The 25,800-nt window shown below is 51.5% G+C and overlaps 1 protein-coding gene across 3 annotated transcripts in view; it reads left to right on the top strand.

The window, feature by feature from the left end:
- ZNF385B (zinc finger protein 385B) overlaps positions 1-25,800 on the top strand; it is an 827,307-nt gene that overhangs the window by 675,929 nt on the left and 125,578 nt on the right. For 2 of the 3 annotated variants that reach the window (XM_075317403.1, XM_075317405.1), the window contains one exon: positions 10,544-10,654. The exons of the other annotated variant lie outside the window; for it this stretch is intronic. In XM_075317403.1, coding sequence (XP_075173518.1) covers positions 10,544-10,654 — 111 coding nt within the window. The remainder of the gene's footprint in view (positions 1-10,543; positions 10,655-25,800) is intronic. 3 annotated transcript variants of the gene reach the window in all.

Here is a 25,800-nt window from a genome sequence, read left to right as displayed (position 1 = left end):
CAACTTGTATTTCAGTGAATCTACTTACTTTTAGTGTTGTAGGGGTTAAGGAGTCTTTCCTATCTGTTTGTCCTTTGTAGCCTTAATCTCAGGTGCAGCTCTTTTGCGACCACTTCCCTTTGCTATAAAAAAGTCCCGTTTCTTACCATCTAATGAAAGTTATACATTCTCATTCTATGCTGACCACTGTTAAAGAAGCCGGTCTCTGGAAAAAGCTGAGGAGTTGTGACTATTGCAGCTGTGGTGTTTAGTTGCATTGGAGGAGCTTGTCTTGTGTCTATTTTCCCTCTATCTGTCTCTCTTATCTTGTGTTCTATTATTGCAGTGGTGAGACTAGTGTTCTTGCCGGCCTTCTCACTAGCCAGGGTGAATTCAGGGCAAGCGAGGACCTAGGCATGTGGCGGCAACAGGGGGAAGGACCTGTATAGGGATGTTAGGTAGCGTAGGGTACAGACTCAGGTGAGTTGCAGGAGGTGTCCCCTCTCCCTATCACCGGGGCATTCCTTCTATACCATTCCTGTTGTTACCCTTGTGTTGTGCTGCAGACTGACTGTCTTTATATTGTGGCATGGCAGGTGCTTCCATGGTTTTCTAAGGCTTCCATAAATTTCACTAAAAAATGACTATGCATATGTAACATTATCTCAAGTGAAATTGAGGAACAGGACTTGATTCATTCTTAAGATCCAAGGGGATCTTATCTGTGAGACCTCAACCATTTTGACTTTTGCTTTGGCACCAAAATGCGTTTTTCCAGGACATTTTCTTTAATGTAACAACTCCTAATAATTTTTTCTAGACTTCTTTTAACTTCACAGTCACAAAATATATCTTCACGTGTCTTTTTATGCTCATAAAGACAATCAGATCTCAGTACAAACTAGACGGGAGACAGTCCTTAAGGAATTCTAAGGAAGTAGTTATCCTTACCATTGTGCCAAGATCCAATTCTCCATTTAAGCAAAAATAAAAATACATATTAGTGAGCGGATCTTTTGAAAATGATGTACATGACGAGAGGCCATAAATTAGTTTGATCCATCTAGGAAGCATCTTTCAGATCTCAAGCCGAATTGTCAACACGAAAAGGGAAACAAACCGCAGTCTTAAATAGAGTTGTAAATATAATAGATCATTATGATTTTTAGAACTGAGTGATACAATTTATTTAAGGTTAAATAAAGTTTAGGGTTTCGTGATAGAAATTTTAGAATCCTTCTTTCCACAATAGGCTAGGCTTGGACATCTCAACTCACTTCCCGTAAGTTCCCACTAGTTGCCGGTGGCTATGGCAAGAAAAGAGTCAATTGAGCAAGAAGTTTTGTCTATATTGTTTCAGTGATCGAGTTACAACCAGACGACACATTGAATTCAACCATAGAGTAATCCACCTGAGTGTCAGCCATATTTAAATGTTAATGTGGTCCCTTCGGGAATTCTAATAATGACCTGACTCCGCTCTGCTCCCATGTTTGGGAAACATCGTCATCTGCTCAGAAAGGAATCTTACACTTTAAAGCCCAGGAGACTTCCAGAGAGGACACTTTGTGTAGCTCTGTCCTCATCGCATTTGCTTTCACAGGCAGGGACTTTGGGCATGATCTGCCTCTCTCTCATCACTTGTCAATTGCAAGAGGATTCTCCAACTCAAGAGGCCAAGGCATTGCCACGAGTTCCTCACTGCTGAGGAGACAATACCTGGAAGAGCGGTTCAGGTAGTTGTTCTTTTATCTTCTTGTGAAGCTTTTCTTTTTATCTTTCTTTTTGGCTGTCATTATGGAGTTTTAGCTATATACAGTAGCAGGGTCGGACTGAGCTGTCAAGGCTCCATCAGTAACACTGACTCCTGGGGGCCCACTGTTCTTCTAGCCTCATTCACATCTATACTTCTATGTACTAATACACTGGGTAGTTTGTTGAGTGAATGATGAGATGCTGCTTTTTTTTCTGTTCATAGTGAATAAAGTAATGGGACTATTTACTGCTCATATTGGGGGGTATGTGATTCTCTCCAGTACAGAGGCCCACCGGGGGATTCCCTTGTAGACCAGTCTGAGCCTGCAAAGTAGCCCTCCACTGTTGAGCATCTCAGATTTTCAGTTTTTTACTATAATACTACTTTCTTCTGAATAATTATTTTATTCATTCTTTTATAAATCATTGCCAGTTAAACAATCTCTAATTTTCTAGCTATAAATATAGGAGAGATGAATGTCAGATGTCAGGAAGAGGAGAGTCTGACACAATTAACTATGATATTGTGATGTGTTTGCAGTGCTCCTCCTACATTATTGTAAGATACTAAACCCTAATAGTTACCATGTCAAAATACCTATGCACCATATAAATGGACCCGAATAGAGATGGGCAAACCAGTAGATTTTCAGCAGATTGGGCCAGACTTAAAAAAAAAAAAAGTCAGGTTTGGGACTGGACTTGACCTGAACTTGATCATGGACGCCAAACCCCATATAAGTCTAAGAGATACAAACTTAAGTGTTATAAAATGGTGTTAGTAAGGGTAGAGGGCTGCAAAAGGAAGCAAAATAGGGAACCACTAGCTGTGACCTCAGGTGTACTCACTGACGTCACCCCTTTTACAGCTGTGTCTGTCGGTGTGTCCTGGACACCGCAGTGATCAGTCACATTTTCTAATGTACACGGAAAATGAAGCTGTGGAAAGAGAGCGCAATAGGGTCTTACCCCAAATACATATAGGGTGAAATGCACGTAGGTTACTCACCAAGTGGAGTTGTGAAAGTCACAACTACTGTAAGGGCATAGATAATCGGTCAGCGGTCACCCCTCAATGGTAGTAGAAATAGGTAGGGAAAGGGTAATTTCAATACCGCGCCAATGACCACTCATGAAGATGATGAAATTAATGTTACTTTATTTCATGCTCAGGTCTGGTCTACACGTTTCAGGAGACTCTGCTCCCTTCCTTCACACACACCAATGCAACAGTCAGCAGTAGTAGAAGAAGCAGCAGCAGCACAAAGCACCTCCTCACAGATCCAGGCCTGGCTCAGAATGAAATTAATAACCAGCATCAACATCTGGTTATTAATTTCATTCTGAGCCAGGCCTGGATCTGTGAGGAGGTGCTTTGTGCTGCTGCTGCTTCTTCTACTACTGCTGACTGTTGCATTGGTGTGTGTGAAGGAAGGGAGCAGAGTCTCCTGAAACGCATAGACCAGACCTGAGCATGAAATAAAGTAACATTAATTTCATCATCTTCATGAGCGGTCGTTGGCGCGGTATTGACATTTTCTAATGTGACTACGCATTCCAACCTCAGGATGTAGCAGAGTGTGACTTTGTGTCTGTGGATTACATCAGACCTGCAGTGGTGTTTTGGAGGTTAATAAATTGGAAAAATTTGATTGGAGCATCTAATGGATGCGCCAATTCTGCAGGATGCTATTTTTAGGCTTAGGAGGGCCCAATAACCATGGGCCTCCCCAGCCTGAGAATACCAGCCCCCAGCTTTCTGCTTTATCTCTGCTGGGAATCAAAATTGGGTAGGACCCAACGCCAGTTTTTTAATTAATTATTTATTTCAAAAATGAAAAAACCTACATATGGTCACTCATTTTTTGATACAGAGCCAAGATAATGGACACAGCTGGGGGCTGCATCCTCCAGCTTTCTGCCTTATCTGCCCTGGGTCAAAAAATACCAGGGACCCTACGCCAATTTTTCAAATTATTTATTTCTTTTTACACTCCACTTCGGGGACCCAGACAGCTAGTATGAGGGCAACTAATCACAGACGCTGGAAAACAAAATGGGTGGGGGAAGCAGCGAATATTTATGTGATTTAATGAGCAGACCCGGAACCAGTGTGACAGCTGCGTGGAAACTCAGTAAGTATAATTGTTCTTATAATCCCCATTTGACTTCCTTTCTTTACATTTTTTTTTGTCCTGGTGGCCGAACACGAACAGTAACACAAACTTCCCTGAGAAATCCGTGTTCAAGGTACGTGCTCTCTTTTAAAAAAAAAAAAAATACAGATGGAATCCGCCCCCATATAAGTCTATGGGGAACAGAATTCGTAGATTAAAAATGGTGGTAGAAAGGATAGAGGAAAGGGAGCGCGGTGGACTTACCAAAGCTTCGGCATCGCTGTACGCTGCTCCTAGGCCTCGCAACAATGACATTGACAGCACTTAGTATAAACCATGACTATATGAATCTTTACTGTTTATTTGTGGGTTAGATATTTTGGCATAGGTACAAAGCTGTTAACAACTTTATTCCCAGAAAGAGTCTGGAAATTGTAACACAAGTCAAAAAAGCTGACCTGTTAATCGGAAAACAGCTTCTGCACTTCCAATCATGCGTAGGAGCTGGCTATGACGCTGGCTCATAGAAATCATGTCATCATGCCCATAGGGGCGTGATTACATAGAGCGATGGCCGACTAGTCTGGAGAAACAATGCCGCATCGATTAGTCAAGGTCCCAATTTGCATATGAAAAACAGAAGTAATATATGCTTTTTTACACATTGATTTTAGAGAATGATGTTTTACGGGGCTGGTTAGGAAGGGAAATTTAACGTGGAAATTGACCTGACAGGTTCCCTTTAAGTATGCCATTTTTAATTAAAGTATATTAGAATATAGTTTAGATTATGGCACTAAATAGATATGGATTTAGGAGGAAAATTAGGTTGTATATTGTACCAACCCCTTCCATATGAAAAAGCTCTGGATATAAACATTACCCACAAAAAGTTAGGCTTGCAGCGTTTCTTCACATGGTGCTTTTTTCCTGCATTGTTTAGAAAAATCATAGTGTTTTACAGTAAAGGCCCCGTCACATGCAGCGAGATCGCTAACGAGCGTACCCGCCCCCGTCGTTTGTGCGTCACAGGAAAATCGCTGCCCGTGGCGCACAATATCGTTAGGAGCCGTGACACGGACTTACCTGCCTAGCGACGTCACTGTTGCCGGCGAACCGCCTCCTTTCTAAGGGGGTGGTTCGTTCGGCGTCACAGCGGCGTCACTAAGCGGCCGCCCAATAGAAGCGGAGGGGCGGAGATGAGCGGCTGTAACATCCCGCCCACCTCCTTCCTTCCTCATTGCCGGTGGCCGCAGGTAAGCTGTAGTTCGTCATTCCCGAGGTGTCACACGTAGCGATGTGTGCTGCCGCAGGAACAACGAACAACCTGCATCCTCAACAATCAACGATTTTTGGAAAATGAACGACGTGTCAACGATGGACGATATGGTGAGCATTTTCCATCGTTAACGGCTGTTCGTTGGTGTCACACACAACGACGTCGCTAACGAGGCCGGATGTGCGTCACGGAATTTGTGACCCTGGCGATATATCACTTTCAAAAGTCGCATAACCAAAGCTACAGCAGTATCCATCATATGACATCACCAGTGCCCACCAGACCCCAGTGACTTTAATAGGGGGTGTGCTAAGGTTTCATCATTGCATTCTACTATTTTTCAGGCATTTTTTCGTGCAATCTACGACACAGATGTGAATACAGCCTTAGAAAGTGTTCATGTAAATCATATACTGTATTTCTATTTTTCCCAGTATTCTATTAATATTAGCAACCCATAAATATGTGTCCTACTCTGAGCTTGAGTAGTTGGACTTTCATGTTTAAAAGGAATCTGTCAGCAGGTTTTTGCTATGTAATCTGACAGAAGCATAATGTAGACACTATCATTTAATTTACTGGGCACAGCAGTTGTGATAGTCAGTTTTCTGCAGATCTAGCAGAGCTCTGAATGTTCAGCCTTTGTAACCCCACCCACTTCACTATCAGCTTTCTATGTACACTGTATATTGACAGAAAGTTGCTAATCAGTGATGGGGATCTGGTTGGACTAGAAGACATAAGACATCCAGTCCTGTAGTCATAATTTCCTATGAATAAAACACTGATTATACAGAAACAGCAAATCACAGCCTTGCAAATGACACCGCTGCAATCAGGGTCTCTGTTCCTACATTATGCTGCTCTTAGATTACATAGCAAAAACCTGGTGACAAATTCCCTTTAATTTTCTTTGTTCCTTGATAAGTTGACTAACGAGGGGCATGACTGAATACTTTTTTTAGGGTTTAGGATGGTGTATTGTTGAGAATAAACTAATTTATAGCTGTAAATTCTGCCAATTACATTTTTACTGCATTTTGCTCATTTGTCGCTGATCTCTACCCTGCTACCTGACAGACAGACAATACGAAGCTCTTCTATTTTCCTAGGAGAAGGAATATATGAGGAGCAATAGAGAATGGAATGAATTAATAATAAATCAGGACTCATTTGTCATTGCTGGTCTATACTGACAGCATTCTCAGTGTTTTCTACAGTACTGTCTGATCATATGATCCAGCGCACATTGGGGCGTTCATCAATGCAAACCATTATGAAGAGAGCACCACACACTTTACCAAGAGGTCAACCAATACGGACGTGTATGAGTGAATATACACCGTTTATATAAAAGTGGATTATGATATATTGATTGATATTTTAAAAACAATGTGAGAATATTCTGGTTATATGGATTTTCATAGGTACTTGACCTTGATCATTCTTCGTTACTCATAGCGTGTCTAGTGACAGCCTTTAGCTTGTGTGAGGGTTTGTGCACATGGCTCCTGTTTAAGGTGGATTTGGAAAAAAGCCACAAAAACACCCATTAAATGAATATAATGCACAGAAATGTCAAAACCAAATTGCTGTGCTCATGCTCCATCTTGTGTCACTTCTTTTAACAGCTTCAGGATTTAGCGAACTTGAAGTAGATAAAAGACGTGATATGGTTGTTCTTTGGGTGGTTTCCATCAGAAAGCCACTGCTTTCTATACTAAAAGGGGTTGTCCACTACTAGGACAAACCCATCTGATTCCACATGTTTTTTCTTGGTAATATAAACAAGCCTATACTCACTTCTGCAGTTGGTGCGGTTCCAGTGATGCCAAGGCTCACGTTCCCAAGCTCACTTGACATTGTGACATCATGCGAGCCTTGCGACCAATCAGTGCCGGCTTCTCTCTTCCTACCTTCAGACACAGAAGCAATCAACAGGAAATAAGCAGCAACTGCAGCACTCACTTCCTGTCCTCCTGCTGACCTGCAGCACTCAATTCCTGTCCTGTTAACCTGCAGCAGTCATTTCCTGTCCTCCTGCTGACCTGCAGCACTCGCTTCCTGTCCTCCTGCTGACCTGCAGCACTCACTTCCTGTCCTCCTGCTGACCTGCAGCACTCACTTCCTGTCCTCCTGCTGACCTGCAGCACTCACTTCCTGTCCTCCTGCTGACCTTCAGCACTCACTTCCTGTCCTCCTGCTGACCTGCAGCACTCACTTCCTGTCCTCCTGCTGACCTGCAGCACAAACTTCCTGTCCTCCTGCTGACCTGCAGCACTCAATTCCTGTCCTGTTAACCTGCAGCAGTCATTTCCTGTCCTCCTGCTGACCTGCAGCACTCGCTTCCTGTCCTCCTGCTGACCTGCAGCACTCACTTCCTGTCCTCCTGCTGACCTGCAGCACTCACTTCCTGTCCTCCTGCTGACCTGCAGCACTCACTTCTTGTCCTCCTGCTGACCTGCAGCACTCACTTCCTGTCCTCCTGCTGACCTGCAGCACTCACTTCCTGTAATCCTGGTGACCTGCAGCACTCACTTCCTGTCCTCATGCTGACTCACAGCACTCACTTCCTGTCCTCCTGCTGACCTGCAGCACTCACTTCCTGTCCTCCTGGTGACCTTCAGCACTCACTTCCTGTAATCCTGTTGACCTGCAGTACTCACGTCCTGTCCTCATGCTGACTCACAGCACTCACTTCCTGTCCTCCTGTTGACCTGCAGCACTCACTTCCTGTCCTCCTGCTGACCTGCAGCACTCACTTCCTGTACTCCTACTGACCCGCAGCACTCACTTCCTGTCCTCCTGCTGACCTGCAGCACTCACTTCCTGTACTCCTACTGACCCACAGCACACGCTTTCTGTCCTCCTGCTGACCTGCAGCTGTCGCGGGCGGAGGAGGGGACGCCGCACTCTCCCTACTGCTTGGGTCCGGCTGGCACTGCGGCTGCTGCGGCCTGCCGCTGCTCGGTGGCTCGAGCGATGGGCCGGATCCCGGGGACTCGAGCGGCGCTCCTCGCCCGTGAGTGAAAGTGGGTTTTTGGGTGTGGGGATTGTTTATTGTCCGTGACGCCACCCACGGTTGTGGTGATTTGTTAACACCACTGCTGCTCTGTATGGGGATCCCGGGAAGGATGGTATGGAGCAGCCAGTTGTTGTGTTGCCCCTCCGTGGGTAGGGGTTGGTAATCCCGGGGCCCAGTGATGAGGTGGGTGGTGCAGGGCTTGGTGGGCGCAGGGACGCGGGGGCAGCGCTGTGCCTTGCGGCACTATGGTATTCACTCAGCCTGAGATGATGACACAGTTCTCGGTAAAACACACGGCTGGTAAGACGGTTCCCACGGACGGCTGCACTTGCTTTCCCCAGTAGGTGACGGTGACGGTCCCTTTTTCCTGCACCTAAAGTGATGATGGTTGCGATGGGTTCCCACCGGTAACCCGCTCCCCGGCTTGGATATGGGCCGGAGGAGCCCTACTTTGCCCGCAGGCGCTGGCCCTGAGAAACTGGTGCCCTGGCGGTGGCGGTGTCTCTCTCCAACGGTTGGACTGTTGCCTTCAATCGGGACTTGGTTGTTAGGAGACAGACGTCCCCTTCACTGACGGATTTGGCAAATTATGGCGACTCCTAGCCTTGCCGGGATCCGAAAGGCCCCTGCCCTGGTGCTGACCGTTCTTCGTATACTGCTCCAGACCGCCGGGCCACTACCCGTCCGCGGTCCTTCCAGCAACCTCCGAGCAGTCCCCCCTGCAGACTATCACCGCCGTCTGCTGACCTTGCTGACACAGTCCGGGGTACACACCCGGACCAACTTCAGGCTTTATTACTGTTTCCTTTTTCACTTGACTTCAGCTTCACTCCTCTACCACTTCACTGTTTACTCCTTCACTACCCTAGCTGTTCTGCCTGGTTCTTCCCGCCTCCAGGGCTGTGAACTCCTCGGTGGGCGGAACCAACCGCCTGGCCCACCCCCTGGTGTGAACATCAGCCCCTGGAGGAAGGCAACAAGGATTTTGGTTAGCTTAGGTGTTCCTAACTGGGGTGTAGGGTGTGGTGGTGTTGTGACCTGTGACCCCTGGCTTGCCCAGGGCGTCACACAGCACTCACTTCCTGTCCTCCTGCTGACCTGCAGCACTCACTACCTGTTAATTAACTCATTTGTCCGAAGGCGGGGAGAGAGAAGCCAGCGCTGATTGGATACGGTGCTTGCGTGACATCACAACATTAAGTGAGCTTGGGAACATGAGCCGCAGAACTGTGCTGGCCATGGAGGGGAGTATAGGCTTTATTATTTTATCTGGGGAAACGTGGAGTTAGAAGCGGTTGTCCTAGTAGTGGACAATCCCTTTAACAGTATAGGATAAATTCTGCCATCAGCAGAGCCGTTATGAGAGCAAAACCACTGGTAAAGCCACCTCAAGAAGATGGCTGCCATCGCTTTCATAAAACGGCTTCACCTGGGAAACCTTAGCGGCTGTGCAAGTGTCTAAATAACGCTGTGTGCACATAGCCTAAGTTAGCAAAAATACTGTTGGGCTACAGGCAGTCTTTTGAGTGTTTCAAGCAGATACTACTAAGTTTTTGGAGGCGTTTGAGGTGGATTCCAATAAAAGTTGCTGCAAATGAGTAAAATGCACTCTTTTTTTTTTTTCAAAACCTGAAGTGGAAAAAAAGTTGCAAAAAATCCTATTCTGCACACAACATGGCATTGAAATTAGACTACACAGAAACACCTTCAATTCATTTGACTTAAAGGGAATCTGTCACCAGATTTTTGCCACCTAATTTAAGAACAGCATATCGTAGAGGCAGAGATCCTGAATCCACCGATGTGTCACTTACTGGGCTGCTTAGTTTAGTCTTGATAAAATTACTGATTAATCAGCAGGAGATTATCATTACAGGACTATTTGGTGTGCTGCCAGGCAATTCAGCATATTCATGAGCTCTGCATAACCCCACCCACACCACTGATTGGCAGCTTCCTGTGTACACTGTATCTGGGCAGAAAGCTGCCAATCAGTGTTGTGGGCGGGATTATAGAGCTCCATATTCAAATAAATGCTAGATCTGCAGCAGAGAAAACATTGATTTTATCAAAATAACAGCAAACAGCTCAGTAAGTGACACATCGCTGGAATCAGGATCTCTGCCCCTAAATTATGCTGCTCTCAGATGGGGGAGCAAAAACCTGGTGACAGATTCTCTTTAACGTCTTGTGTTGTGGTCAATGGGGTCGACATTATACATCACCGTGTTTACCTTGTCAACCTATACACCTAGGGACAAGTGGCAGATGTCACCTCCGCATGAAGACAAACGTGATATATGAACTGGTCCCGTCCATTATTCGGTAAAACATGGCTGTGTGTACAGTGCAAGACAGTGCTTTTATATGTATTATCTTTCTTTTTAGATGGATCCTGTGCAAAAAGCTGTCATAAACCATACGTTTGGTGTTTCCATTCCACCAAAGAAAAAACAAGTCATTTCTTGCAATGTCTGCCAGCTTCGTTTTAATTCTGATGTAAGTATATATATATTCTAATGGACAAAGAGGAGGCGATTGGTTATTATTAGATAGTTTGCTATATGTAGGATATGTCATTTACTGTGCACAGTCCTGACATGACAAAGTGTCACTCCAATACTTAACAAAAAAAATGTCCTCTGGAATCACCTTATCTCTTGCACATGTCTATTAATTGGGTTCCTATCCTAGTGTCTGAGGCTTTTATTATAACACCATATGTCGGAAATTGTGGCCCGATCCATCATGTATATGGATGTATTCTCCTAAGCTCTGTACATGTCACACTCATCAGACTATGTATGACAAGGCAAAGGAGCAATACATCACCAAGGAGCCGCACAACTTCCATGCTGGAGTTGACTCTGCCTTAAGCATTGGCGTTAGGGTACGGTTCCACTTGTGCATAGCTTCTGATGCGAGCGCATTGGAAGTGATATGCTAATGACCCTCTGCTGCGAGCATCAGTTGAGGGTCATGTGACTGTGATCCGATCTTGCAATTGTATCACAGCTGTGGAGGAGAGGGGTGGAGCACTTCCTCCCACCTCCTCCGCTGCATGTCTCTGCGTACATCGCACTGCAGTCGGATGACATGCGAGTGTAGTGCGATGTTTCACATGCTCCCATAGACTTGTATGGGTGCGTGTGTGCCGAGATTCGGATGACATGCGAGTGTAGTGCGATGTTTCACATGCTCCCATAGACTTGTATGGGTGCGTGTGAGCCGAGACTCGGATGACATGCGAGTGTAGTGCAATGTTTCACATGCTCCCATAGACCTGTATGGGTGCATGTGAGCCAAGACTCGGATGACATGCAAGTGTAGTGCAATGTTTCACATGCTCCCATAGACTTGTATGGGTGCGTGTGTGCCGAGATTCGGATGACATGCGAGTGTAGTGCGATGTTTCACATGCTCCCATAGACTTGTATGGGTGCGTGTGAGCTGAGGCTTGAATGACATGCGAGTGTAATGCGATGTTTCACATGCTCCCATAGACTTGTATGGGTGCGTGTGTGCCGAGACTCGGATGACGTGCGAGTGTAGTGCGATGTTTCACATGCTCCCATAGACTTGTATGGGTGCATGTGAGCCGAGACTTGGATGACATGCGAGTGTAGTGCAATGTTTCACATGTTCCCACAGATTTGTATGGGTGCGTGTGAGCCGAGACTCGGATGACATGCGAGTCTAGTGTGATGTTTCACATGCTCCCATAGACTTGTATGGATGCGTGTGTGCCGAGACTCGGATGACATGCGAGTGTAGTGCGATGTTTCACATGCTCCCATAGACTTGTATGGGTGCGTGTGAGCCGAGACTCGGATGACATGCGAGTGTAGTGCGATGTTTCACATGCTCCCATAGACTTGTATGGGTGCGTGTGAGCCGAGACTCGGATGAAATGCGAGTGTAGTGCAATGTTTCACATGCTCCCATAGACTCGTATGGGTGCGTGTGAGCCGAGACTCGGATGACATGCGAGTGTAGTGCGATGTTTCACATGCTCCCATAGACTTGTATGGGTGCGTGTGAGCCGAGACTCGGATGACATGCGAGTGTAGTGCGATGTTTCACATGCTCCCATAGACTTGTATGGGTGCGTGTGAGCCGAGACTCGGATGAAATGCGAGTGTAGTGCAATGTTTCACATGCTCCCATAGACTCGTATGGGTGCGTGAGCCGAGACTTGGATGACATGCGAGTGTAGTGCGATGTTTCACATGCTCCCATAGACTTATATGGGTGCGTGTGTGCCGAGACTCGGATGACATGCGAGTGTAGTGTGATGTTTCACATGCTCCCATAGACTTGTATGGGTGCGTGTGAGCCGAGACTCGCTGACAAAAGCAGCATGCTGTGATTTATTCCTCAGACTGATATGGCTGAGAAATCAATTGCAGATGGACACTGCCCCATAGTTTTACACTGGAGCGAGTGCAAGCCGATGTTTTATCGGATTACTCGTCTGAGCATAATGCAAGTGGAACCGAAGCCTAATACTGTATCGATCTATTTACTTCTTTTACAGTAAAAAAAAAAAAAGTGAGCCGAAGTATGAGTTGGTGTGTGTGCAACTTGTAAGCTCATGTTCACACTGGCCATAAAACATAAAAAAAACAAAGAAGAGAATAATACGAACATATACCCTGCTTTAACTAAATAGAAACATAGTGCATATAAATATAGGGTATTTAGTAAACACTATTTTTGATCAAAAAAGCGTAAAACCATCCCACCGCAACAAGGTGTACCTCACCATGTGTCAGCAGACATCAATCTGAATAAGGGCAGAGAGTGGCTGGGTCCCAACTGGACACACAGCAATGGAAAGCAATATAGAGGACATGCCCAGCTCACTGAGAAGGGGCCCACACCCTATTTGTACTGAGCACAAAAACAAAAAAAAGTACCATACAATACCATACAGTACCATACAGTACCATACAATACCATACAGTACCATACAATACCATACAATACCATACAATACCATACAGTACCATACAGTACCATAGTTTACAAAATTTGCTGGAATGTTTAAAACATTTTTTTGAAACTCGCAAATTTGGACACATGCCAAACTAAAAAGCAAGACCTTCGCTGCTCAGCTGAAGCAATTGCACAGACGAGAAAGTGTCCAATATGTAATTTTCCTATGCTTTTATATTTGGCAATGTTCTGAAAGTTTACATTCGATTTTTCCCCAAAGAAGATATTTTTCATTCTATTGATCTACATGGTTCCCACCGATTAAACATTCATGGCCCATCAATGCATCTTCCAGGAGCTGGGGAATCAAAATAGTTAAAGGGATTCTTTCGGCACAGAATGACTGATCAAACCAAGTACAGGCACTCTGTGCATCATGGCGGGGCCAGACATGTAAGTGCACCTTCCCACCTGCTTGTTTTCCATCTCTCTCTGGCTCTTTAAAGTTGGATCTGTAAATCATAGAAGAGGTGGAAGAAGATAGATGGATAAGAAGCAGGTGGGAAGGTGCATTTGTGAAGCCCCGCATGTGTTGTGTCGGTGCATTACCTTCAGGGACTCCACTCGGCTGGATCTTGTCACTGGTAGGGAAATCTTCTGTTTTGATTGTCGTGACGCCACTCTCAGAATTGCGGTCAGTGGGGACCGCCACTGCAGGTTGAGGGACGCCTGGGGCTGATGGTGAGTGCAGTTAGTTGGAATAGCCTCCTGAGAGTGAGGCAAGCCCCAGGGCCCTGTGTAGGTGCGTAGTACCACAAGGCGCAGAATAACTCCACACACGCAGGATGTCTTTCAGGGGTTTTACTCACTTCAGGTGGCAGGGTGAGTAACCCGGGCGTAGCTGGGATGAACCAGGCGGGAACCAGGTATCCTTCAGGCTGACTTCTGATGGTGACTACCAACTCGCCTTCCTTAGCCCTTGGTGGTTTGGGGTAACCCCGACTTTTAGTCCCTATGGGGGTCACCCAGGGAAGTTGCTGAAGCCTCTCTCCCCTTCGTTTGCCGTTTGCTTGTTGCCTGGGCCAGCTCACTCCAGCTGCTTGCCTCCTGTGAACTATGGGCCCTAACTGTGGCTACGTGGCTGCGGCTTTTAGGTGTTGTGGTGTGGGCTTTGAGGGCCCCACACCGGCAGGTTTAGCAAGGAAAGGTGGATCTATCCCCGCTCCGGGATCTGCCGCCCGTTTGGGCCTGGTTCTCCCTAGCAGTCTCCTTACTTCCCACTCTGTGCTCTCTCTCTAGCTGGAGATGGGTTTCGGGTAGCACTCCTAGGTGACCGTTCTCCCCCGTCGGTAGCCACTGCGCGGACGCTGTCAGACTGCAACAGCTCCAGGGGAAGGGGTCAGCTCCTCTCGGAGCTCCCTGGACTCTGCACTGCACTGAACCGGCTCACTGCTCCTCCTCTCCTGTTCTTGCCTACGCCACCTAGCAACCAGGCTCTCTTACCACACCCCTTGAGAGGAGATGGAGGCTTTTGGCCCCCTCCACTATTCCAGTGAAGGTGAAGGCTTTTCCCCCTCCTGGGATCCCCAGGGGTCCTCTCATAGGTACATGTGTGAGACCTGATCACTATGCGCCTGTGTAGTCACACCTCGGTCAGCCTTCTGGATTACCTGTATTGTACTGTCCCCAGCATGGGTGCAGTACTCAGTGGTGCCTGACCAGGTCAGGGGCGCCACATTCCCCCTTAGTTATCACCAGCACGTCCTCGGGCTGCAAGACAACATTTTAAAATGCATAAAACATTAAAACATGTAAAACATTTTTAAAAGCACCAGGTACCATACATCACCACCCTCCACCCACAAGTCCGTTAACCCACCCAAAACCCTCTCACGTTGGCCGCGCCTTCAGCCACTTCTGGCAGGATGTAGAGGCGGCTTTCATGGTCTGGTGGTCTTCAGGGCATACCTGGCCTGGTGGAGCCGCGCCTTCAGCCACTTCTGGCAGGATCCAGAGGCGGCCTTCACAGTCGGTGCTGACCAGGTACCCTCTTTGTGGTGGAGAGCCAGGCCCCATAAACAGGCATGCTCTCTGGTCGCAGGTAAGCCAAGGCCCTATATACGGACGGGCCCCCTGGTTGCAGACGAGCCAAGCCCCTAAACAGGCTGACTCTGGTAGTGGTGGTGCCCTCTGGTGTAACTATTTACACTGCGAGAGTTTGTGGCTATAGCCAGTTCATAGCCTTAAGGTTCATTTCTCACATCAGTTTATGTGGGCACATTCTTAAACTTGTAAAACGTTGCAAAACAAACTTTTCAAACTGGTAACTTGCTTTACTTTACTTGAACTTATGCAGACTCCTCCTCACCAGGGCTTGGGCCTGTAGGGCTGCGGCACCTGTTGCTTCCTTGACCTCTTTCTTCATCTGTGGTAGTCTCCTCAGTGGGTCCTTTGTCTTTTCTTTCTTTATCGCTGTCTTTCCTGTCTTCTTCTTTAGGACATGGTGCTACATCTAGCGCATACCACCCTCTTTCTCCTTGATGCCTGGTAAATTGTACGGAGTCTCCCATCTTTAAGTTTCTGCCAGGGTGTCCTCTGGGCAAATGAGCTCTCACATCTCTTCTATTGACGAAGATACCTTCCTTTATACCTGGTGCCACTATAAAGCCATATCCGCTCTTCAAGTTAAAGTCTTCCACAACTCCTCTACAAAGGGGTCCTCTGACCTGTGCTTTGGCTCTTCTCAGGAACCGTTTTTCTTCTAGGTCTCGGGCCGTGACTTCTCTCTGCTCTGGGGATGGCGGTGCAGGGAAAGACTGGGTTCTGCTACGGCGCCGTGTCTTGCGGACTGGATTCTGCGAGGTACAGCTTACCAGCTCCCAGGTGAGGCTTTTGGGCAAATCTTCTTCAGCAGACGGTGTCAGGTCTTCTTCATCCCAGCGGGAATAGGGCAACATCTCCGGCTCTGGGCATGGATCCACTGCTGGTAGCTCCTGAGTCAGCTCCTCAGCTTCCTGGCCTCCCCTCCCCCTTAGTGCTTCTGAGCACTCCTTTGGTGGCAGTGCTGGGGATGGACTTTCTTCAGCAGGCCCAGGCGGGGGACTCTTTGGCGTAGTTGCTGCAGGGGTTGCCGGAATCCTCTTGGGGGTATGCGGAGGGAGCATGTACTGATCCACCATCTCCTGTGGGAACTTGGCCTCCATGTCAGCCTTCAGCTGCCAGTATGCAGGGTCCTCCCCCAGCGTGGGCTTCCTAGCAGGGACCTCCTTGGACTGGGGAGCAGTGTCTGCTCTGGCCTTGCAGGCCGGGGAAAATGGTGATGCAATCTTATCTTGGCGGGCCGCGCCCGGCATGGCGGCGGCCTGGTCTTGGCGGGCCGCGCCCTGCATGGCGGCGGCCTGGATGGGCGTTTCTGGCGCAGCTTGGATCGGCGTCGCAGCTGCGATGGGGTCTTTGCAGGCTGGGCTGGGCGTCGCTGCCTCGATCGGAGCTTGGCGGGCCGCACCTGACGGGGCTGCGGCCTGGTTCAGCACCTCACTTGCGGCGCGGACGAGCGTTGCTGCTGCGGTGGGGTCTCGGCGGGCCGGGCCTAGCAAGGCGGCGGCCTGGGTCAGCGTCACACCTGCGGCGTGGATGAGGGTCGCGGTGGCTGCCGGTTCTCTGCGGGCCGGACTGGGCGTTGCTGCAGGGACCGGGTCTTGGTGGGCCGAGCAGGGCATCGCTGCGGCGGCCGGGGCTTGGCGGGCCGCACCTGGCGTGGTTGCGGCCTGGCTCAGCGTCGCCGCGCCGGGCGCCTCTTCAGGGACTGCGGGCGTGGTAGCAGGGGTCGGGGCACTCGCGCCGGCAGGGGCATCACTGGACTCACCCATCGGTGGCAGCATCGGGGTCTGAGTCGTCACCGCCCGGTCTGGCACTCGGCGCGCGGCTCTCCCCTCATAGGCCTGAACCGCCGCGGTCATCCACAGAAACTCCGTCCGTCCCTCTCTAATCAGCCTTCCGACCCTGGCCTCCAGTTGATCGCAGAACTCGGCGAGCTCCCGACACCACCAGGCAGCGGAGCCTGGCTCTGGGTCTCTGCATTCAGACGCCATTTTCTCTAGCCACAAGCTGCTGGCCTCTTTTCCGTTCCGCCGTCTCTGGACGCTCCCGCTCTCTTCACAAGCGAGGTCAGAACTCTGCAGGGGATCTCTGGGTAGCCACACCTCTTCGTGGGCGGTAACTTCTCCCAGCGCGGGCTGCTGTTGTTTTTCAGCGCGCTTTTCATGGTGGCAATATGGCGGCGCTTCCAATTTTCCAAGCGGACCGCCCAGGCACATGGTCACCTGTCTAGACAGGTCTAGTCCTTATCCTGTTCGTGACGCCAGATGTGAAGCCCCGCATGTGTTGTGTCGGTGCATTACCTTCAGGGACTCCACTCGGCTGGATCTTGTCACTGGTAGGGAAATCTTCTGTTTTGATTGTCGTGACGCCACTCTCAGAATTGCGGTCAGTGGGGACCGCCACTGCAGGTTGAGGGACGCCTGGGGCTGATGGTGAGTGCAGTTAGTTGGAATAGCCTCCTGAGAGTGAGGCAAGCCCCAGGGCCCTGTGTAGGTGCGTAGTACCACAAGGCGCAGAATAACTCCACACACGCAGGATGTCTTTCAGGGGTTTTACTCACTTCAGGTGGCAGGGTGAGTAACCCGGGCGTAGCTGGGATGAACCAGGCGGGAACCAGGTATCCTTCAGGCTGACTTCTGATGGTGACTACCAACTCGCCTTCCTTAGCCCTTGGTGGTTTGGGGTAACCCCGACTTTTAGTCCCTATGGGGGTCACCCAGGGAAGTTGCTGAAGCCTCTCTCCCCTTCGTTTGCCGTTTGCTTGTTGCCTGGGCCAGCTCACTCCAGCTGCTTGCCTCCTGTGAACTATGGGCCCTAACTGTGGCTACGTGGCTGCGGCTTTTAGGTGTTGTGGTGTGGGCTTTGAGGGCCCCACACCGGCAGGTTTAGCAAGGAAAGGTGGATCTATCCCCGCTCCGGGATCTGCCGCCCGTTTGGGCCTGGTTCTCCCTAGCAGTCTCCTTACTTCCCACTCTGTGCTCTCTCTCTAGCTGGAGATGGGTTTCGGGTAGCACTCCTAGGTGACCGTTCTCCCCCGTCGGTAGCCACTGCGCGGACGCTGTCAGACTGCAACAGCTCCAGGGGAAGGGGTCAGCTCCTCTCGGAGCTCCCTGGACTCTGCACTGCACTGAACCGGCTCACTGCTCCTCCTCTCCTGTTCTTGCCTACGCCACCTAGCAACCAGGCTCTCTTACCACACCCCTTGAGAGGAGATGGAGGCTTTTGGCCCCCTCCACTATTCCAGTGAAGGTGAAGGCTTTTCCCCCTCCTGGGATCCCCAGGGGTCCTCTCATAGGTACATGTGTGAGACCTGATCACTATGCGCCTGTGTAGTCACACCTCGGTCAGCCTTCTGGATTACCTGTATTGTACTGTCCCCAGCATGGGTGCAGTACTCAGTGGTGCCTGACCAGGTCAGGGGCGCCACATTCCCCCTTAGTTATCACCAGCACGTCCTCGGGCTGCAAGACAGCATTTTAAAATGCATAAAACATTAAAACATGTAAAACATTTTTAAAAGCACCAGGTACCATACATCACCACCCTCCACCCACAAGTCCGTTAACCCACCCAAAACCCTCTCACGTTGGCCGCGCCTTCAGCCACTTCTGGCAGGATGTAGAGGCGGCTTTCATGGTCTGGTGGTCTTCAGGGCATACCTGGCCTGGTGGAGCCGCGCCTTCAGCCACTTCTGGCAGGATCCAGAGGCGGCCTTCACAGTCGGTGCTGACCAGGTACCCTCTTTGTGGTGGAGAGCCAGGCCCCATAAACAGGCATGCTCTCTGGTCGCAGGTAAGCCAAGGCCCTATATACGGACGGGCCCCCTGGTTGCAGACGAGCCAAGCCCCTAAACAGGCTGACTCTGGTAGTGGTGGTGCCCTCTGGTGTAACTATTTACACTGCGAGAGTTTGTGGCTATAGCCAGTTCATAGCCTTAAGGTTCATTTCTCACATCAGTTTATGTGGGCACATTCTTAAACTTGTAAAACGTTGCAAAACAAACTTTTCAAACTGGTAACTTGCTTTACTTTACTTGAACTTATGCAGACTCCTCCTCACCAGGGCTTGGGCCTGTAGGGCTGCGGCACCTGTTGCTTCCTTGACCTCTTTCTTCATCTGTGGTAGTCTCCTCAGTGGGTCCTTTGTCTTTTCTTTCTTTATCGCTGTCTTTCCTGTCTTCTTCTTTAGGACATGGTGCTACATCTAGCGCATACCACCCTCTTTCTCCTTGATGCCTGGTAAATTGTACGGAGTCTCCCATCTTTAAGTTTCTGCCAGGGTGTCCTCTGGGCAAATGAGCTCTCACATCTCTTCTATTGACGAAGATACCTTCCTTTATACCTGGTGCCACTATAAAGCCATATCCGCTCTTCAAGTTAAAGTCTTCCACAACTCCTCTACAAAGGGGTCCTCTGACCTGTGCTTTGGCTCTTCTCAGGAACCGTTTTTCTTCTAGGTCTCGGGCCGTGACTTCTCTCTGCTCTGGGGATGGCGGTGCAGGGAAAGACTGGGTTCTGCTACGGCGCCGTGTCTTGCGGACTGGATTCTGCGAGGTACAGCTTACCAGCTCCCAGGTGAGGCTTTTGGGCAAATCTTCTTCAGCAGACGGTGTCAGGTCTTCTTCATCCCAGCGGGAATAGGGCAACATCTCCGGCTCTGGGCATGGATCCACTGCTGGTAGCTCCTGAGTCAGCTCCTCAGCTTCCTGGCCTCCCCTCCCCCTTAGTGCTTCTGAGCACTCCTTTGGTGGCAGTGCTGGGGATGGACTTTCTTCAGCAGGCCCAGGCGGGGGACTCTTTGGCGTAGTTGCTGCAGGGGTTGCCGGAATCCTCTTGGGGGTATGCGGAGGGAGCATGTACTGATCCACCATCTCCTGTGGGAACTTGGCCTCCATGTCAGCCTTCAGCTGCCAGTATGCAGGGTCCTCCCCCAGCGTGGGCTTCCTAGCAGGGACCTCCTTGGACTGGGGAGCAGTGTCTGCTCTGGCCTTGCAGGCCGGGGAAAATGGTGATGCAATCTTATCTTGGCGGGCCGCGCCCGGCATGGCGGCGGCCTGGTCTTGGCGGGCCGCGCCCTGCATGGCGGCGGCCTGGATGGGCGTTTCTGGCGCAGCTTGGATCGGCGTCGCAGCTGCGATGGGGTCTTTGCAGGCTGGGCTGGGCGTCGCTGCCTCGATCGGAGCTTGGCGGGCCGCACCTGACGGGGCTGCGGCCTGGTTCAGCACCTCACTTGCGGCGCGGACGAGCGTTGCTGCTGCGGTGGGGTCTCGGCGGGCCGGGCCTAGCAAGGCGGCGGCCTGGGTCAGCGTCACACCTGCGGCGTGGATGAGGGTCGCGGTGGCTGCCGGTTCTCTGCGGGCCGGACTGGGCGTTGCTGCAGGGACCGGGTCTTGGTGGGCCGAGCAGGGCATCGCTGCGGCGGCCGGGGCTTGGCGGGCCGCACCTGGCGTGGTTGCGGCCTGGCTCAGCGTCGCCGCGCCGGGCGCCTCTTCAGGGACTGCGGGCGTGGTAGCAGGGGTCGGGGCACTCGCGCCGGCAGGGGCATCACTGGACTCACCCATCGGTGGCAGCATCGGGGTCTGAGTCGTCACCGCCCGGTCTGGCACTCGGCGCGCGGCTCTCCCCTCATAGGCCTGAACCGCCGCGGTCATCCACAGAAACTCCGTCCGTCCCTCTCTAATCAGCCTTCCGACCCTGGCCTCCAGTTGATCGCAGAACTCGGCGAGCTCCCGACACCACCAGGCAGCGGAGCCTGGCTCTGGGTCTCTGCATTCAGACGCCATTTTCTCTAGCCACAAGCTGCTGGCCTCTTTTCCGTTCCGCCGTCTCTGGACGCTCCCGCTCTCTTCACAAGCGAGGTCAGAACTCTGCAGGGGATCTCTGGGTAGCCACACCTCTTCGTGGGCGGTAACTTCTCCCAGCGCGGGCTGCTGTTGTTTTTCAGCGCGCTTTTCATGGTGGCAATATGGCGGCGCTTCCAATTTTCCAAGCGGACCGCCCAGGCACATGGTCACCTGTCTAGACAGGTCTAGTCCTTATCCTGTTCGTGACGCCAGATGTGAAGCCCCGCATGTGTTGTGTCGGTGCATTACCTTCAGGGACTCCACTCGGCTGGATCTTGTCACTGGTAGGGAAATCTTCTGTTTTGATTGTCGTGACGCCACTCTCAGAATTGCGGTCAGTGGGGACCGCCACTGCAGGTTGAGGGACGCCTGGGGCTGATGGTGAGTGCAGTTAGTTGGAATAGCCTCCTGAGAGTGAGGCAAGCCCCAGGGCCCTGTGTAGGTGCGTAGTACCACAAGGCGCAGAATAACTCCACACACGCAGGATGTCTTTCAGGGGTTTTACTCACTTCAGGTGGCAGGGTGAGTAACCCGGGCGTAGCTGGGATGAACCAGGCGGGAACCAGGTATCCTTCAGGCTGACTTCTGATGGTGACTACCAACTCGCCTTCCTTAGCCCTTGGTGGTTTGGGGTAACCCCGACTTTTAGTCCCTATGGGGGTCACCCAGGGAAGTTGCTGAAGCCTCTCTCCCCTTCGTTTGCCGTTTGCTTGTTGCCTGGGCCAGCTCACTCCAGCTGCTTGCCTCCTGTGAACTATGGGCCCTAACTGTGGCTACGTGGCTGCGGCTTTTAGGTGTTGTGGTGTGGGCTTTGAGGGCCCCACACCGGCAGGTTTAGCAAGGAAAGGTGGATCTATCCCCGCTCCGGGATCTGCCGCCCGTTTGGGCCTGGTTCTCCCTAGCAGTCTCCTTACTTCCCACTCTGTGCTCTCTCTCTAGCTGGAGATGGGTTTCGGGTAGCACTCCTAGGTGACCGTTCTCCCCCGTCGGTAGCCACTGCGCGGACGCTGTCAGACTGCAACAGCTCCAGGGGAAGGGGTCAGCTCCTCTCGGAGCTCCCTGGACTCTGCACTGCACTGAACCGGCTCACTGCTCCTCCTCTCCTGTTCTTGCCTACGCCACCTAGCAACCAGGCTCTCTTACCACACCCCTTGAGAGGAGATGGAGGCTTTTGGCCCCCTCCACTATTCCAGTGAAGGTGAAGGCTTTTCCCCCTCCTGGGATCCCCAGGGGTCCTCTCATAGGTACATGTGTGAGACCTGATCACTATGCGCCTGTGTAGTCACACCTCGGTCAGCCTTCTGGATTACCTGTATTGTACTGTCCCCAGCATGGGTGCAGTACTCAGTGGTGCCTGACCAGGTCAGGGGCGCCACACATTTAAATGACTGGCCCCGCCATGATACATCAAGTGCTTGTGTTTGGTTTGAATAGTCATTCTGTGCTGACAAAGTCCCTGTCACGCTAGGTATGGGAAAGTACCATGCAAAAGGCAAAAGGGAAGGGAAACCCTGTGTCTGGGGAAGGGGAAGATGGTGACCACTGACCAAGCCTATCGCTGGTCCCTGAGGTCTCTCCCCACCCTAGATAGGTTCCGCACCTATGCACCTGTCGCGGGCGGAGGAGGGGACGCCGCGCTCTCCCACTGCTCGGGTCCGGCTGCCGCGGCGGCTGCTGCGGCCTGCTGCTGCTGCTGCTCGGTGGCTCGAGCGATGGGCCGGATCCCGGGGACTCGAGCGGCGCTCCTCGCCCGTGAGTGAAAGGGGATTGGGTTATTGGGATTGTTTATTGTCCGTGACGCCACCCACGGTTGTGGTGGTTTGTTAACACCACCACTGCTCTGTATGGGGAGCCCGGGAGGGATGGTATGGAGCAGCCAGTTGTTGATGTGCCCCTCCGTGGGTAGGGGTTGTGGTGCTCCCGGGGCCCGGTGATGGGATTGGAATGGCGGACAGGCGGGTATGGGGCCTGTGGAGGTGCAGGGGCGCAGGGGCAGCGCTGTGCCGCACGGCACGGAGGTACTCACTCAGCCAGTAAACACGACACAGTTCTCGGTAAACAAACGGCTGGTTGGATGGGTCCCTCGGACGGTTCACGGTGCTGCGGTTCCCTGCAGTTAGCGGTGACGGTCTCTTCCCTGCACCTATGGAATGTCTCTTTGGTAGCGATGGGTCCCCACCGGTTACCCGCTCCCCGGCTTCAATCTGGGCCGGAGGAGCCCCTCTCTTGCCCGCAGGCGCTGGCCCTGGGAGACTGGTGCCTTGGCGGTGGCGGTGTCTCCCCTCAATGGTCGGACTGTTGCCTTCAATCGGGACTTGGTTGTTGGGAGACAGACGTCCCCTTCACTGACGGATTTGGCAAATTATGGCGACTCCTAGCCTTGCCGGGATCCGAAAAGCCCCTGCCCTGGTGCTGACTGTCCTTCGTATACTACTCCAGTACCGCCGGGTCACCACCCGTCCGCGGTCCTTCCAGCAACCTCCAGACAGTCCCACTACCGACAATCACCTCCGTCTGCTGACCTTGCTGTCACAGTCCGGGGCACACACCCGGACCAACTTCAGGCTTTACTACTGCCACTTTTCTGTCACTACAGCTTTTCTCCTTTGCTTCTCTACCACCTCACTGTTTACTCCTCACACTTCAAACTCTCTACTCAACTGCCTGGTTTTCCCGCCTCCAGGGCTGTGAACTCCTCGGTGGGCGGAGCCAACCGCCTGGCCCACCCCCTGGTGTGAACATCAGCCCCTGGAGGAAGGCAACAAGGATTTTGGGGTTAGCTGATGTACCTGCAGGGAATGTGGGGTGCATGTGGTGTTGTGACCTGTGACCCCTGGCTTGCCCAGGGCGTCACACACCCAGCCTGATACATGACCCTAGGAATCCCTGGTGCTGGACCCTAAATAGGAAACTTGTGGGATGAGATCTATATCAACCTCACTAAACACTAGAAAAGACGCAAGAATGGCACACAGAGGGAAAATGCATGAACTACTTATCCACAGTTGACTCAGGTAGATGTTCAGAAACGTTTCAGTAATGATACTGTGACGCCCTGGGCAAGCCAGGGGTCACAGGTCATAACACCACCACACCCTACACCCCGGATAGGTACACCAAAGCTACACAGAAATCCTTGTTGCCTTCCTCCAGGGGCTGATGTCCACACCAGGGGGTGGGCCAGGCGGTTGGCTCCGCCCACCGAGGAGTTCACAGCCCTGGAGGCGGGGAAAACCAGGCAGATAGAGTTTGGAGGAGGGAGAGAGGAGTTAAGCTAGGGAAGTGAAGGAGTGAAGACAACAGTTAGTTAAGTTGAAGTGAAGTGGTAGAGGAGCAAGTGAGAGGAGAAAAGGTGGAAAAGAAAGTGACAGTTGAGAAAGCCTGAAGTTGGTCCGGGTGTGTGCCCCGGACTGAGAACAGCGAGGTTAGCAGACGGCGGTGACCGTCTGCAGGAGAGGCTGCTTGCAGGTTGCCGAAAGGACCGTGGACGGGTGGTGGCCCGGCGGTACCGGAGCGGTATACGAAGAGAAGCCAGCACCATTGGCAGGGGCCTTTCGGATCCCGGCAAGGCTAGGAGTCGCCGTGAATTTGCCAAATCCGTCAGTGAAGGGGACCTCTGGGTCTCCCAACAACCAAGTCCCGATTGAAGGCAACAGTCCAACCGTTAGAGAGAGACACCGCCACCGCCAAGGCACCAGTTTCTCAGGGCCAGCGCCTGCGGGCAAAGAGGGGCTCCTCCGGCACATATCCAAGCCGGGGAGCGGGTTACCGGTGGGAACCTATCGCTACCAACATAGACTTAGGTGCAGGAAAAGGGACCGTCACCGTCAACTACCGGGGAAAAGCAACAGCAGCCGTCCGTGGGAACCGTCTTTCCAGCCGTGTGTTTTACCGAGAACTGTGTCACCGTCTCAGGCTGAGTGAGTACCACAGTGCCGTGAGGCACAGCGCTGCCCCCGCGTCCCTGCACCCCACCAAGCCCTGCACCGGCCCTGCCATCCAGCACCCCCCACCTCATCACTGGGCCCCGGGACAACCACCCCCTACCCACGGAGGGGAGAACTAACAACTTTGCTGCTCCCTGTCACCGCTCCCGGGATCCCCATACAGAGCAGCGGTGGTGTCCATACAATCACCACAACCGTGGGTGGCGTCACGGACAATAAACTATCCCAACAACCAAACCCCTTTCACTCATGGGCGAGGAGCGCCGCTCGAGTCCCCGGGATCCGGCCCATCGCTCGAGCCACCGAGCAGCAGCAGGCCGCAGCAGCAGCGGCAGCCGGACCCGAGCAGTGGGAGAGCGCAGCGTCCCCTCCTCCGCCCACAACAATACCATAGAGGAGTACAAGCCACATGCTTGCAACCAGAGTTAGAATGAACTCTCATGAGTGCTCACTCATCACTAGTTACCTGTATTGAGCACTTGAGCATGGTAGTGCCCGCTCATCACTAGTTACGAGTACTGAACACACAAGCATGGTACTGCTCACTCATCACTAGTAGTGAGCACCCGAGCATGGTGGTGCTCGCTCATTACTAGTTACGAGTACTGAGCACCTGAGCATGGTAGTGCTCGCTCATCACTAGTTACGAGTACTGAGCACCTGAGCATGGTAGTGCTCGCTCATCACTAGTTACGAGTACAGAGCACCTGAGCATGGTAGTGCCCGCTCATCACTAGTTACGAGTACTGAGCACCTGAGCATGGTAGTGCTCGCTCATCACTAGTTACGAGTACAGAGCACCTGAGCATGGTAGTGCT

Source organism: Anomaloglossus baeobatrachus, chromosome 7 (genome assembly GCF_048569485.1).
Source record: "Anomaloglossus baeobatrachus isolate aAnoBae1 chromosome 7, aAnoBae1.hap1, whole genome shotgun sequence".
NCBI classification, from domain to species: Eukaryota; Metazoa; Chordata; class Amphibia; order Anura; family Aromobatidae; genus Anomaloglossus; species Anomaloglossus baeobatrachus.
This window is presented reverse-complemented; position numbering and strand designations above follow the sequence as displayed.